The sequence below is a fragment of the Pyrus communis genome, chromosome 15 (assembly GCF_041283825.1).
Source record: "Pyrus communis isolate YQ-2024b chromosome 15, ASM4128382v1, whole genome shotgun sequence".
Classification (NCBI taxonomy): Eukaryota; Viridiplantae; Streptophyta; class Magnoliopsida; order Rosales; family Rosaceae; genus Pyrus; species Pyrus communis.
Window position 1 is genome coordinate 8,587,980 of NC_142579.1, and position 13,860 is coordinate 8,601,839.

At 38.7% G+C, this 13,860-nt stretch overlaps 1 protein-coding gene and 1 non-coding gene across 2 annotated transcripts; both read left to right on the forward strand.

Annotated features, from left to right (window-relative positions):
• Window positions 1–9,534: 9,534 nt before the first annotated feature.
• LOC137716843 (uncharacterized) lies at window positions 9,535–12,351 on the forward strand. The gene is made up of 9 exons (XM_068456214.2): window positions 9,535–9,823; window positions 9,916–10,012; window positions 10,114–10,264; window positions 11,068–11,187; window positions 11,304–11,357; window positions 11,473–11,516; window positions 11,691–11,801; window positions 11,917–11,971; window positions 12,080–12,351. Exons 2-9 carry the CDS (start codon window positions 9,920–9,922, stop codon window positions 12,094–12,096), a joined length of 645 nt encoding a protein of 214 aa, XP_068312315.2. The 5' UTR covers window positions 9,535–9,823; window positions 9,916–9,919; the 3' UTR covers window positions 12,097–12,351.
• A 1,167-nt stretch (window positions 12,352–13,518) lies between these two features.
• On the forward strand, window positions 13,519–13,666 carry LOC137720471 (small nucleolar RNA snoR135). The gene has a single exon (XR_011066524.2). It is a non-coding gene; the product is annotated as a small nucleolar RNA snoR135 (small nucleolar RNA).
• Window positions 13,667–13,860: the final 194 nt, after the last annotated feature.

The window sequence follows — 13,860 nt, forward strand, 5'->3', positions numbered from 1 at the left end:
TCCATACAAGATCAGTAGATAGGTGGCAAAGGTAATTACATCCTCGCCACCATGAACGACAAAAAGATCAAGAAGCAATGGAATGCCTACAACCTGAGGAAGTACCATGTGTGACCTCCCACCATATCAAGATACAAAGACTCAAACAACTCAACGGGCACCACCTCGCAAACCGAGGACTATCCAGTTGTTGTGTAATCTTTTATAGCTAAATTATTCGTTCATTTCACTCATTTTTCAATGAGGAATTCATAAGTAATTTACAACTTGGCTCAACTACATGTCTATAACAACTTATCTATCATGCACTTCAAAAGAAGATCACGCCCTTCTTAGGGACTCACCGTAGGAATTGCAGCCCTCGAGGGATCAACCATGCTCTTCAGTGCGAGAGGGTAAATTAATTCCCCTACACCCACATAGGTCTACTCTCCAAAATAGGAGGATAAACTATACACTCAAAATATCCAGACGTGGATGAGCCGGGCTGCCCTAGTATAACTAGATGCACGATGGCTTGCTCCAAGATTCCTAGAAGTAGCCACAATGGCTTTTTTTTTTCAAGGCTTAGCTAACTGAAGGATTTTGGGTTTCTTGGCCTAATCCGCGGGGAACGGGGCCCTAGAGACGTAGGGGGCACATTATGCAGTATGCCCTATGAATGGCTGCCCTGGAAACCTAAAGCTACTACCGAGTGCACTAAGGTAGCCTACGATTTTCGAAAGACTGCCTATGGTTTGCCCTTCGAGTAGTAAAGCCATGTTAGACTTATATAACTGCACATTCTTATGAAAGGTTAAACAAGCTAGTGTGCATATACAAAGCCTTATCCACTACCGACATGCTACGTAGTTGATAAACTTCACCATTCTAAGTGCGGAACAACCTACACCAAGTCCTACAGTGTTGTGGTACTTGCTACGTAACCTACGAAATTGGAGAAAGCCAAGGTTAACAGCCTAGTGGTTACGCGGACTTGTTTGCTTCTGTAAGTAAGGCATTCGGCTGCCAACCCTATGGATAACAAATTTGCACAGTTCTACACCAACACCTACAGCTGCGTAGACTACGCAGGTCTGTCTGCTTATAGAAAAGCAACACACCTACCACTGGTCTATAAAGTCTAAAGGTTAAGGCATGAACAAAAGAAGCGAAGATGGAGAAAAGCGAAGGAAACAAGTTTATTAAATTTTCTAGCAAAATTGATAAACAACTAGCAAAGACCCAAAGAGTTTAAACAAAGCAAAAGCAACAAGGAAAACAAAGAAAGTTCTAAAGGCTACCTAGAAGACTACTTTTCAGCAGCTTGGACATCCCACGACTACTTGGTCGCCACACCTTCAGCAGCCGTGGCGCCCTCAGTAGCGGCACCATCCGGCGCTTCACCTCTAGCTGCCCCAGCCTGGGCACCAACCTTTCTGACTACCTCACCAATAGAAGACTCAAAAGTAAAGGTGAGCAAGTCTTCCAGAGAGATAAAGAAGGTCTTAAAGTCTTTACCAGAAAACTCAAAGTCGAATGGCCACCCAAAGAAATGATCTACATAACCCAGCTTATAGAAGTCAACTTGACTCTGAGTAAGCGAAATTTTGAATCCAGCCTTCTCACCCTTCAACTGCTCATTTTCCTTTACCAAACAAGCACGAACCCGCTGCAGCTCCTCCACTTCTCTCTTTAGATTGTCGTTGATCTTCAAAGCACCTTGGAGTTCTAACACTTGAAGCTCAAGCCTATCAACAACCTTCTTGAAGTGGATCACTTGGTTAGAAGCATCGATCAGTTCTTCATTCTTTGCATGAGCAGCTAAGTGAAATTCAGAGATGGCACGCTCAAGATCTTGAATCTGAGGTATGTAACACTCGATCTCATTCTCTTCACTTTCATACTTCACTTGGATCACATCAAGCCTAGTCTTTAAATCCACGATCTCTTGGCGAGCGGTCTCAAGCTACAGAGAAGTAGGGGCAAACATATTAGACCCATTCAAAGCAGCAAGCTCAGATTCCAATTTCTTGACCTTTTCAGCCGAGGAGTAAGCTTCAGCTACCACAATTCTTGCCACTTCCTTGGTATCCTCTTGATCAAGAAGCATGGACTCAGCTGTCAGAATCGTCGTTTTCTACATCATGGCCAACAAAGCAGTACTCATATACTCGGTCGTATGCTTTGCAAAAGAACTTAGGCCTACAACTCCTTTGATGCCATCAACGAACTTGGCACATACATCAATGTCTTCGAGCAGATTTGGTTTCAAAAGCACACAAATCTCAGCAGCTTCCCCAGAAACAGACTTGATAGATTTCTCATGACTGCCTGCATGAGCAGTCTTCTTCTTCTCAATAGACAAGTCAGTCATAACAGCATAAAGAACAGATTTTGGCACCACTTTAGCTGGTAGGGGCACCTTGTCACTCTTCATAGTAGCAAGCATCTCCAAATGTGAACCAGACTTAGCTCCAAGCTGATACTTTGGCACAAACTTCGGCACTGGAGGCACATAGGAACTTCTACGCTAGGCAATCCTATCAGCAATCGAACTAGTAGCTTTCGGAATGTTAGGTACCTTCTCTTTCTCGCCCTTGAAGGAAGTCAAGTCAATCACAAGCTTCAGAGCAGCTGGTGAATCCTCGTGAGCAGCGGAAGAAGTCTTCGCCTTTTTTTCAACAGACGTCAGCCAGTGAACCCCATTGAGCAACGGAAGAAGTCTTCAGCTTCTTCTCAGTATGCCTCTCTTGAGCGGGCAAGGAAGACCTCTTTTTCCCGCCTTCATGTGTAGCAGGCTCCACCACAATGATAGGACGAGCCAATGCCTCAGCCTTGATTCGTTTTATGTCCTCTCTCAGGGGCAACCCACCTTTTTTCCTACGAAGAGGACTAAGCAGCCAACGCCACTCACGGTACTCGGAGGGGATACCCAAAGCAACATTCACTTTTTTCATGTTTGGAGAAGTCTTAGGAGTGGAACCAAATTCTGAATTTACAAAAGAAACAGAAGACAATCAGAAAATTAAAGAGCAGCTTAGCACAGATACAAAGCAGCCAAGAGATTAAGCAGCTTACTTACCGTATATGAAGACCATTAGAACACGCAGCTCGTGGGAAGAATCAAACTCATATTCTCCACTTATCTCCAAAGTCTCCTTGGCCCAGTCATGATCTCCCTTGCTCGAGTTATTAAAAAGCCTATGGCAAGATCACAACTGCCCAACTCCCTCAATGTGACCTATGTCAAAGAAGTACCAAAATTTGTTGACGGTTAGATCTAAGTCAAAGAATTGGCTTAGCTTGTGGAATCCCACCATCACACGGACCACATTCGGAGAACATTGGGCAGGGGCACATCTCATGGAGCAAAGCACTTATTCAAAGAAACGTGACATAAGAAAAGTAAACCCCAACACAAAATAGTAGGGGTGGAACTTGATGGCTCTCCGAGCCTCATCACATTGCTCATGGCTGCTACCATCCTTAACACGCTTCACATGCACTCCCGATAGAATGGCGTGCCAATATGCCTCGAGGAAGTCTCTAAACAAGTCATCGGAGCTAATTTTGAAGTGAGTAACCTTGAAGTAACCAACCTTGCTCAAAGACCCACATTGACAGTACAATGGCGGCACACCGTCATCATTCTTGTGGTTCGAGGAAGACATGCTTGAAAAAAATTCTACAAAGATACAAGAAGGATTCGTTAGAGAGTTGCCCAAAAAAAATAAATAAATAAATAAAAAATAAGAAAAAAAGAAGGGCACGACATAACAGGCCCCAAGGCCCAAGAAGGCTCTCGGCCTCTCTTTTTCCCCTCACTCGAACACGGGCTCAAGCCCCAAAAAAAAAAACAAATATATGATGATAAAGGTCCAAGCCGCATGAGCCCACGGCCTAGCCTGTCTTCTCTCACCCGCCAGCCTCACGTCCCGTCATCAGCGCCTTAGTGCCCAAACTCATCAAAGCCACACACGGCACCACCTTGCCGCGGCTTCCCAAGTCAGCTTCTCACACCTTCTCGACCCTCGTTGAGCCAAGTTTCAAGCCCCAAGGCTCCCAAAAAATTAAGAAGACAAGAAAATTAATTTTTTCTTACCTAGAAGCGGTGTGAAGATGAAGCAAGCAACAAAAGACAATCATGTGCACGGGCAAGATGTAGAAGATTGCTAGAGGAGAGGGAACAAATATCCTTTAAACTTTCTCTCTCTTGTAGGGTAGAATAAATCGCTCTACAAAGTTGATTTAACAATCCACTTAAGGTGGACTTAAATAGGTTTTGAGAGAAATTTATTTCCCTTTCCTAGAATGATCTAATTTCCTATTAAAGAGGGAATCTACATTAAAATAGGAAACAATCCTATGTTTCCCAAAGCAAGGAAATCTCTACACCTATTGCCTTTTTCTACAAGCAGCCCAATAGGTGTGGGGGCATTTGTGGAGCCAAAAATAATCAAGAGGCGACATGTGGATTTTTGGGTTAAAAAGACAAAATTATCCTCGAGGCACACCGGAATTCCTACACGTGAGCAGTGGACAATCATCCCTCAATCAAGTCAAAAGTGCCTAAATAGGTATTTATTTATAATCTATTTCATCCATCCCTCATCATATCTTCTCCACAAGGTAATCCCTTTTTTATTATATTAATTAGCTAATTAATTGATTAATTATTCAATTAATTTGCTAATTAAACACAAATCATGAACTTGACCCACAAATTCATCCAAGTGGCTGGTCCATCTCCTCCCAAGGTGGCCGGCCCCACCTTCTATATAAACACCTTCATTCTCTCCAAAACTCAATTCCAATTCTCTGGCTAAATTCTCCAAAGGAGGAAGAAATTTGCATCCACACTAACTATCATCATTAAAGCTCCTAAACATGAAATAAAGAAAGAGGAAGGAGGCACATGGGGCTATGAGGCTAGGGTTTGAAGCTACTAAAGAAAATAATAATAAAAGGTGTGGGTTGTTGCAATATATATGGTAAGTTTACCGAATTTGCAATGCACGTGCTTTTGTGAGGTTATTTTTTGTTTTTTATTTTATTTATTTATTTATTTATTTTGTCCTTATCATTAAATAAAATTATAGGATGATTTTTTTGTTAAAATGCAAACTTTTGAAGCAAAGAAAATGGGAGAATGGAAGTATAGAAAACGACGTCCGAAGAAGCAAAGAGAACCATAACGAAAGTATGATTCCTTTTGTTGACCTGCAACATGGGTAACAATTCCCAGCTCTCTTTGTTCTTTCCGTAGCTGCTTTGTATCAATCTTTCTTATTACTTTTAATGTTATACATTGGGTGTGTTGATCGAAATATCATGTTTTAGGTTTTGGGTAAAAAAATTCAATTCTTTGTTAATTATTCAGTATAATTGAAATCAAAGTTGTAAACATGATTTTGAATTGTACGGAAGTATTCTGAAGGTATACTTGGATTAGAAGAGTATGGGTTCTAAGTTGCAGGGAACTTAGAAAAACTATGTTTCAACTTTCAAGTAGCCTATTTGGCTCTTTGTTTCTATGTCCTTATGGATTCCTTTTGATCCATTAATATGTGTTTTTGAAACTAGACATGTCCATGATCAAAGCCTATTTGATTTCACTTAATTATGTTGAGTTTTGATATGTTAAAACCATGTACAAACTTGAGTCACGAAGCTTCCAGACAGCAACAAATACTGGGTTTCCAGTTTCGAGGCTCTTTTTGCATCTTGCATCACTTTCAAGTTAGAACCCTGTTTCCTACAAATCTTATATGCTCTTAATGTACTTAAAACAAGCTTCAAATCCCATGTAAGTTTGCATCATTTGTTATAGTTATGGGTGTTCAAAATTGGGCTTAATCTTGGTTGACTAAAACTGTTTTTCTGCGACTCTTATGGAGATGAGGCTGCTGCTTTTGCAATGTTCATTCTTCTCACAATTTTATTTATAGTTTACTTATCTATATTGAGTTTGTGTTTAAACCACTTGATAAGGTTACGTATGTGGTACCAAAAGAACCATTTTCTTATACAATTATGTGACAATGTATTTATGTACTGAGGCATTTATAATTTCTCCTACACATATTTCACTTTTCTTGTAAAAAGTATACCTATATCCACTGCAATTCACAACCTATTTTATACATATATTTTCACACTGGTGATAGTTGTTATTAATATCTATTTTTCCAAATCATTTTATATCTATGTAAGTATATGTAAATATGCATTCTTCACTTATTCAGGTTGTGTAATACATATTTGTATATTTATGCATAAGCATGCATGTTCTTGAACTACACCAAAATAGCCTTTACGTTCGTAAATCTTTTTCATATGCTGCTGCAGCTGCTATGTAATCCTTGTGTTAGTAACTAAGAACAATGCTTAGGAATCCAGGTAGTGAAAATACGACATATTTTTATGGAAATTGATTATATTTAACTTCGTGAAATGTTATATTATTTATCTCATTGGATTACTCTAGTTGGATGCTACTTGAATGCGTGCAGATCATTGGATCACTTGGATAAGAACTGAACTATTGGTTTTGTTGGATATTTATTGGTTTGATTACGGCTTGCATATATATATATATATATATATATATATATATATATAGACACACACACATATATATATATATATGTATGTATGTATGTATATGTATGTACATGTATGTATATGTATGTAAATGTATGTATATGTACGTATATGTATGTATATATATGTATGTATATGTATGTATATATAAGATGGAATCCTTATCATGCATTGCAGTAATGAGAGGAATGGTTGGTGAACTACGAATGACTTGATCCCGTCTTAGGGTACGTAAGTAGTCTAATACAGAGGTTAGATGTAACCATATGCTTAAAGAAAAATTACTACACTATTGACACATTGATTCGTGTGTTGATCATGTCTCGGAGGTGGGGCATGAAAGATGAAAAGTTATGTGATGATGTCATGTGTCAATCCTGGACTTATCTCAAGATCAGGAAGTGACACATTTTCTCCTGCCTTAGTGCGCGAGCAGTGTTCATTCTCGCTTGGCCCACAGGCACGTGCACGTTCACGGTTGAGTCCACACTTTGACGAACACTCAAGGCCTGAATTCAGGTGCTGTGTCCACTGGCGACTTGGCTTGTAAGGAGTTCCTCCCACCTCACACCAAAACAGGCAACAAGGGGAATGTGAAGAACTCAAGGACATTCAGGCTCACGTTCAACTGACACTCAATACTGAGCGCAACCACGAGTAGCCTACTCGCCAGCCAACGATGAACAAAGTGTACTACAGCTGCAACACGGACGAGCAAACCTCTGAAAGAGCAGCACAGATTTGTAGACTAGACTGCCAGAGGCGCCACCGCCTTAGCAGAGGCATATCCAGGAAAAAGTAGAAAATTTTAGGCTCAAGATCAACTGGAAACCAACACAATGCGCAGTCGCCAACCAGAGAAGAATGACGTTTACTGTAGTCGCAATACAGACAAGCAGACTGCCGTGAAGAGCATCACAAATCTGCAGACCATTGCCAAGGACAGTCGATGGCACCATTGCCCCAGCAGAGGCAGATCCAGGAGGAAGTAGAAAGGCTCTTAACTAAGTGATTGCGTAAATTCCCAACCATAGATCCAAAGTCTGACCGTAACAAGCAACTGCTCTCAACGGACTTTTCTCTCGATCTACCGCCCGATGCAGACTTTTTCTTTAAAACTCTAAAGAAGGCGCAGAAGAACAATTGGGAAAAGTGCGGAAAGGCAGTTCAAATTTTGTAGCAGTACCTGACTTCACGTCATTTACTATCCGAGCCAAAAGCAAAAGAGGAACACGAACCATCTACGAAAAAGAAGCGGGGGCGCCGGGGGGTGGTGTTGGGGGGGGGGGGGGGGGGGGGGGGGGGGGGAGATGGGGGACGTGTAATGCGAACCATCTAACTTCTCTTTGTCATCAGACAATAAGCGTGCAAAGCTTGAAGGGACGAGTTGGTGTTCTGATGCAAGTTAAGGGTCTATGCAATTGTCTCAAAATACGCCAAAACTTACCTATCATTTTAGAAAAGTTGTGCTACTTTTCGTTTTAGATAATTATTGCGTTATCTGTGTGAAAAATCATGCCTATATGGTGTTTGTCTTGCAGAATTAATGTATATATCTTATTACCATATACTCATCTTCCTTTGTCTTTTTTCCGGTTTTCCCAAATTGAATTTCTTCTCTTCATTTACCCAATTGTTAAATTTACATTTTGTCCATATCTTTTCTTACATGCGCAGGTGAAGCATGTCGATGTGCTCAACAACAAAAGTCCGAGAATTCGAGGAGAGGTACGTTGTATTTCAAGTACATGTTCTATTTTCCTTCTAAAAAGCTTCATTTCATTTCTTTACAGCTCAGCAAGGAGACCTGGCCATCTTTCTTATTGTTATTTAATGGGCGTTTTGGATCAATATCTGGATTTTGAAAAAAATGGTTATCAATAATTATGAAGAAGACATAAGAATCTGCTATGGTTATGTTCCTTTTTTTTCAGATTCTTCAATTTTCAATAATTGTTGCCTTTATTTTCATTATTTCGGTTTCCTAATTAATTTCAGAAAATTTGGATATCAATTTAGTGTTCTTTTAGTTTAGAAAAGATAATGAGTCTTATGTGTCATACACAAGATATTTCCATATTTATAAAAGGACTTTAGAGGCTCATAACACCCTTGATTAAAAAAAAAGAAAAGAAAATGAGGACGTGAATAAAGGCTAGTATAAAAAAAAAAAACAAGGATATTAATTATAAAAATTATAAGTGGAATGTAGGATATATGAAATACAAAAAGTTGAAATGGCAAAGCACAAAATTTTAGAAGTGGTGGTCTTTCATGAGCAAGCCAATGGTTTTACATGTTTTCAAACGCCGAGTGGGTGGGAGCTGAGCCGCTGAGGATTGAACTCGGACCCTCTCACACCCTTAAGCGAAAATCATACCACTAGACTTTATGAATTGTTCTACAAAATTTAAATGGGAAACCTTAATAACAAGGTTTCGTGGTGTAATTGTTCTACAAAAATTAATTGCGAAAATTATTCCCAAATTTAGTAGCCAACTTGTTAATATGTTATATTAACTAGATCTGATGTGCTCTCTCTGTGCCTTTGAATTTGAATCCCTCGAGATTTTGTTAAAGTACAATGTCTCTTGTAAATACAAAAGTAAGAACAAAGTCTCGGTCATTGTGTTGTAATTATTTTTTCCCAAATTGACAGACATTACCAAATGACATACTATACTTATGAATGTAAGATTTGTGAAGTAATCAATTAATTGTAAGCACAGACAAGAGCAAATAGTGGATTGTCCTTGTTGATAAAGCCCTTTCTTTAACTCACTGTGTCACGGTTCAAACCTCCCAACTTGTTTTAATACAAGTAATAATACTATAAATTACACACAAAAAATGAGAGATAATTTGAACACGAGACACATTAGGTTGAAGGGGAAAACTCTAACCCTCGCTCCCTCCTATTAATTCCTAAAGGCCATATAAGTTACTTTTGTTACAGCCCAATACATGATTAAAGTCCATTAAATGGTTTAAGGACCAATAGGCTGTTCCCTCATCTTTCTTTTATTTTTGTCTCACTTCTGTCTTTTCTTCTCTCAACCACTCTCTTCGTTTTCTCTGCTCAGCTCCCAAATCAAATCAAAGGAGAGTGAATCAAGCCCATATCGCACTCTCAATAGTTGCTGCCTCCTTTTTCTCTTCTGTCTTCGACATAAATCTTGCCTCCCGCGGTAGAGTCGAACTTCTCCCTTCTCAGGAGTCACTGCTTCTGCAGAAATTGGTAATACTATTTTGCCGAATTTTCCTTTCTTTTTTTTTTTTTTTTTGCGTTAATGTCTATTGAGTAATTCCTGGTTGCATTTGTATGTGAAGTTCAATGGCATACAGAGGGCGCGGCCGCGGACGCGGTGGATTTTCGGGTGGTGGCGGTTTTGGCTTTGCTAAGCAAGAGCCCTTTGTGCTTTTTCCTGTGGGCTTTTGTTGCTGCAGTTTTTGCATATGTTTGGCAGTTTGCTAGGTTTCCCTGAATTAGAGGCTTTCCATATTTAACGTCGAAGCTTTTCCTTGCAGGACATTGATTTGCCTATTTCCAAAGGTATATCTGATCTACAGCAAAAAACAGACGCTGTTATTGAGGAAGAAAACTTAATCAATCAAACTCGCAAATTCCAAAAAATTTGGAAAGACTCTCCTTATTATCTTGAGCAAAGCACTTCGAATGGTTAGCATGATGTTCTTTGGAGTCCATTATTCTTTTTCATTTATGCATGATAGTGGAACAAGCAATCTATGAAGCATGTGTATTTCCCTTTCTTTCTCTCGATAAGATATGGATCATGGTCATTCTTTTGATGTTGCGGAGAGCATTTTCGTTGTTCTGGTATGTTTCAACTCGTTAAATAGATTAGCAACGCTGTAGAGATGCTTGTATGGTGTGTACGGGTAAACTTCTGTATACGTAGTTCCGATGCAATTCGCACAGATGTGTTGGAAAGCTTTGATCTTAAAATATTGTCAAACAATATGGATATGGTTGGAGATGAATACATATTTATAACGAATGTGAAATTGATCTCATCAAGATTTTATAGTAAGATGTAGGGAGAAGTTCACGCATCCCTTCCAAAAACAACACATTTTCTTCTGTTTGTGGCCATTATGAAAAGTGGCACACAATCATCAAATGTTTAATCAAAGAAGATTCATAATTCACAATAATTTGTAACATTCGTTGTCCTCAAAAGGATATTTGTTGCAAGCGGCATTGCTCCTATTTCGTGTTCACAATACATGTTTTAAGCTGATTTTTGCTATAGTTGCATTATATCCGACATGTGAACGCTTATACTTTTCTTTATGCCTACAAGTTACAACCTGTCAGTTCGTTAAAAATATAGGTCCGTACTGGCATTTTATTCGAATACCGTATTACTTCTGATTTGATTCTTAATCATTTTTTGGCTTGTTTTGTAATCATAGCAGGTTATGTTTGATAATATATACTTCTTGAACATGTGGTTGCAGAAAGGCAAAACGAAGATGTAGAAAGATATTCTGACAGAAGAAAGCCAAAAACCACGATAAGACGCGGTTCTCTTTTTAGTATATTGGAGCTCAAGGGATTTCCTCAAGAACTGACTGGAGGTCTCTACTCTAAATAGCCATACTAAAAAAAAATTGGAACAGTATTCAGAATGCTATATTTTGTTTTATGTTGTCTTCATGCTTTTTACATTCATGCTGATGCAATGGTGTATCAGGTTCAAGGGTGCAGCAGCCAGGTCGAAAGAGAGTTCGATGGAATCCTAACTCAGGTCTTATGAGATTAGATGCTTTCCTTTTTGTGCTGTCTTCTATCATATGTTTTTGTGTTTTTCTCTGTTCTTTAGGAATTTTGAACATAACTGATTAAAAATATCGCTCTAACAGGGCTGGAGAAGTTGGATTTATTTGAAAAGCTCGAGCAGCGTCAGGTATGAGAAAGTCTTTAGTCTCTCTAACTACAATACTTTGGGTCAAAGATCACTGTATCAACATTTGTTTATGAAAAGAATCTATTATATGTGTTCTAAAGATTTTTCTTATCATTGGTAGTTTAATTTTTGTACGCATTAACTTTCTTTGCCAATAACGTTTCTCCTTTGTAGGGCCAAAATGATACAAAAGAAAAGAAAGAAGGTGAAGGTGAGGATGAAGATGAAAATGAAGAGGAGGAGGAACAAGAGGAGGAGGACTTTAGTGATGATGATTATTATAAGGTTCGTAAAAGAAATATTGGGTCTTATATGTTTATTAGATTTTTAAATCATCTATACTAATCACTTCAAAATGGTCATTCGTTGTATATGTTTATGTTCATTCGTTGTCTTGCAGGGCTTTGATGTTGATGATGATGAAGATGATTATAATATGGAAGATGACGGTGACGGTAGGAACCATTCATCTGATCCACTGCAATTTTTATCACACTATAGCATGGAATAATTGAGCTTGTGAATTTACTAATAAGCTTACCCTTTTGGTTTTAATGATGCAGATGAACCCCTTTTATAGTGAGAAGGTGTTGCATACGATGTGTTCATCTCATTTCTCTTCGATCAAATGGGGTATGGCTGTGCAATCAGTTACTAATTTTTTGGTACAAACGTCTTGTTCTTCGAGTAAACGATGTCTTAGTCTGCCAACATTACAGCTTTATTTTGGATCTTCTAGTGTTTACCAGATCGGTCATGCATTGACGTTGTGTATTGTCGTAGACAATTACAGATAGAAAATAGGATTTGATGGAAGTCGGGGTAATTTTCTTGAGTTTCTACTCTTTTGTAGTTTGCTCTTGAATCCAAGTTTTTAGACTCCGAGAACATAAAAAATCGAAGTCAGTGCTTGGTAAGGCTGTTTTCAAACTACTCCTCTGAGTCCAATCTAGCCCCACTGCTTTAGGATCGGCCTCTGAAGACCTCGCCCAAACAACAGCGCCGCTTGCCGTCAACCTGGTTATCTTCCTATGTCGAACAACTTTCGACGGCACGGGAATTGGAGAAGCTTTTCTCCGACGTCTACGTCCGCTTGGGATCTTGCCATTGCATGTGTATGGCTTAATAAGCAAGAATAGTGATCGTATTTAGGTCCATCTTGAATTCACATGGCACCAATGAGTTCACGGAGTGAGACATAAAAAAACAGTTAACTAGATAATTAAGCGGGATTTAAAGAAGAAACCAAATCGTTACGGCCCCAAATTGCCAGAGTGAAAGTATAATTAACCTTATACTACTCAAATTTTGGAGTGCATAAACACGATTACTTTATGTTACAATGATGAAGCACCATTTGCAATAGAACTTGTATAACTTACTAAAACACAAAGATGAAAGTTTTCTGCACACAAAGTTTTGATAAAATGCTATGAATTTCCTTAAAAAAATATCATTTCAAGACGAGGTATTGATCTTTCTTGACAAACATTGCTTAACTCCTTACATAAATTAAACAAATTGACATTTCATCATGAGGATGTTATTTGTTACCATATATAATGGTCTCCAAATCGTAGACAACCTTAAGAGGATGATAAAGAGAAGAATCGATTTTAATTATGACGTTCGTACAATGAAATGATGTCATATCTTTATATAATGAGAAATGACTTGTTTACATATAAGAACATGTCCAAGTATTGGTCCTTGTGGAATAAACAGTAAGAAATAATTCGGGACAACCGGGCTGGACTTAGGGTAACTGAAAATGAAAGCCCACAAAATGGATTTGAAGGGATATTTTGGTAAATCAAACATGGGCCACAAAACCCTAGTGTGATTTGCTTTGCATTTCACCTCCTATATATACAGGCCGCACACTCTCGTTCTCTCATCCTCCTCCTCTTCTACTCTCCGTGTGAGCCTGCAAAATCCTCTGTGATTTGTTTTTATAAATGTATTTTTGTTTGAGTTTGATGAGTAAATATGATATAAAAAGCAAGCAGGGATTGTGTGTATCGGCGTAGTGCTAGAATCAATGCACTCTGATCCGAAAGAGTTCCCTGCAACATCAAATCAAAAGGGGAAGGTGGGCAGTTGTTCTTCATCCGCCTGTTGAAAATTCAACAATCATCTTCCCCATATTCCTTTCTTTTCTTTTATTAACCCTCTGTAATTAAGGTTCCTGGGTTTTGATTCATTTGTTACTTTTTTATTCCATGTTTTTGTATGATTAAAATTGAATTTATAGGCTATATTAGCTTGAAATTGTTTCTAGAATTTGGGTTTCTCTCTGTTTTCGTTGTGATTATTGAAGCTCAAATCTGGATCAAAGAGTTTC

Coding starts and splice junctions, on each gene's coding strand:
- LOC137716843 (XM_068456214.2), top strand. CDS start 9,920: ATGGCATACAGAGGGCGCGGCCGCGGACGCGGTGGATTTTCGGGTGGT. Junction 10,013..10,113: donor AGCCCTTTGTGCTTTTTCCT/GTGGGCTTTTGT, acceptor TTTTCCTTGCAG/GACATTGATTTGCCTATTTC. Junction 11,517..11,690: donor AAAAGCTCGAGCAGCGTCAG/GTATGAGAAAGT, acceptor TCTCCTTTGTAG/GGCCAAAATGATACAAAAGA.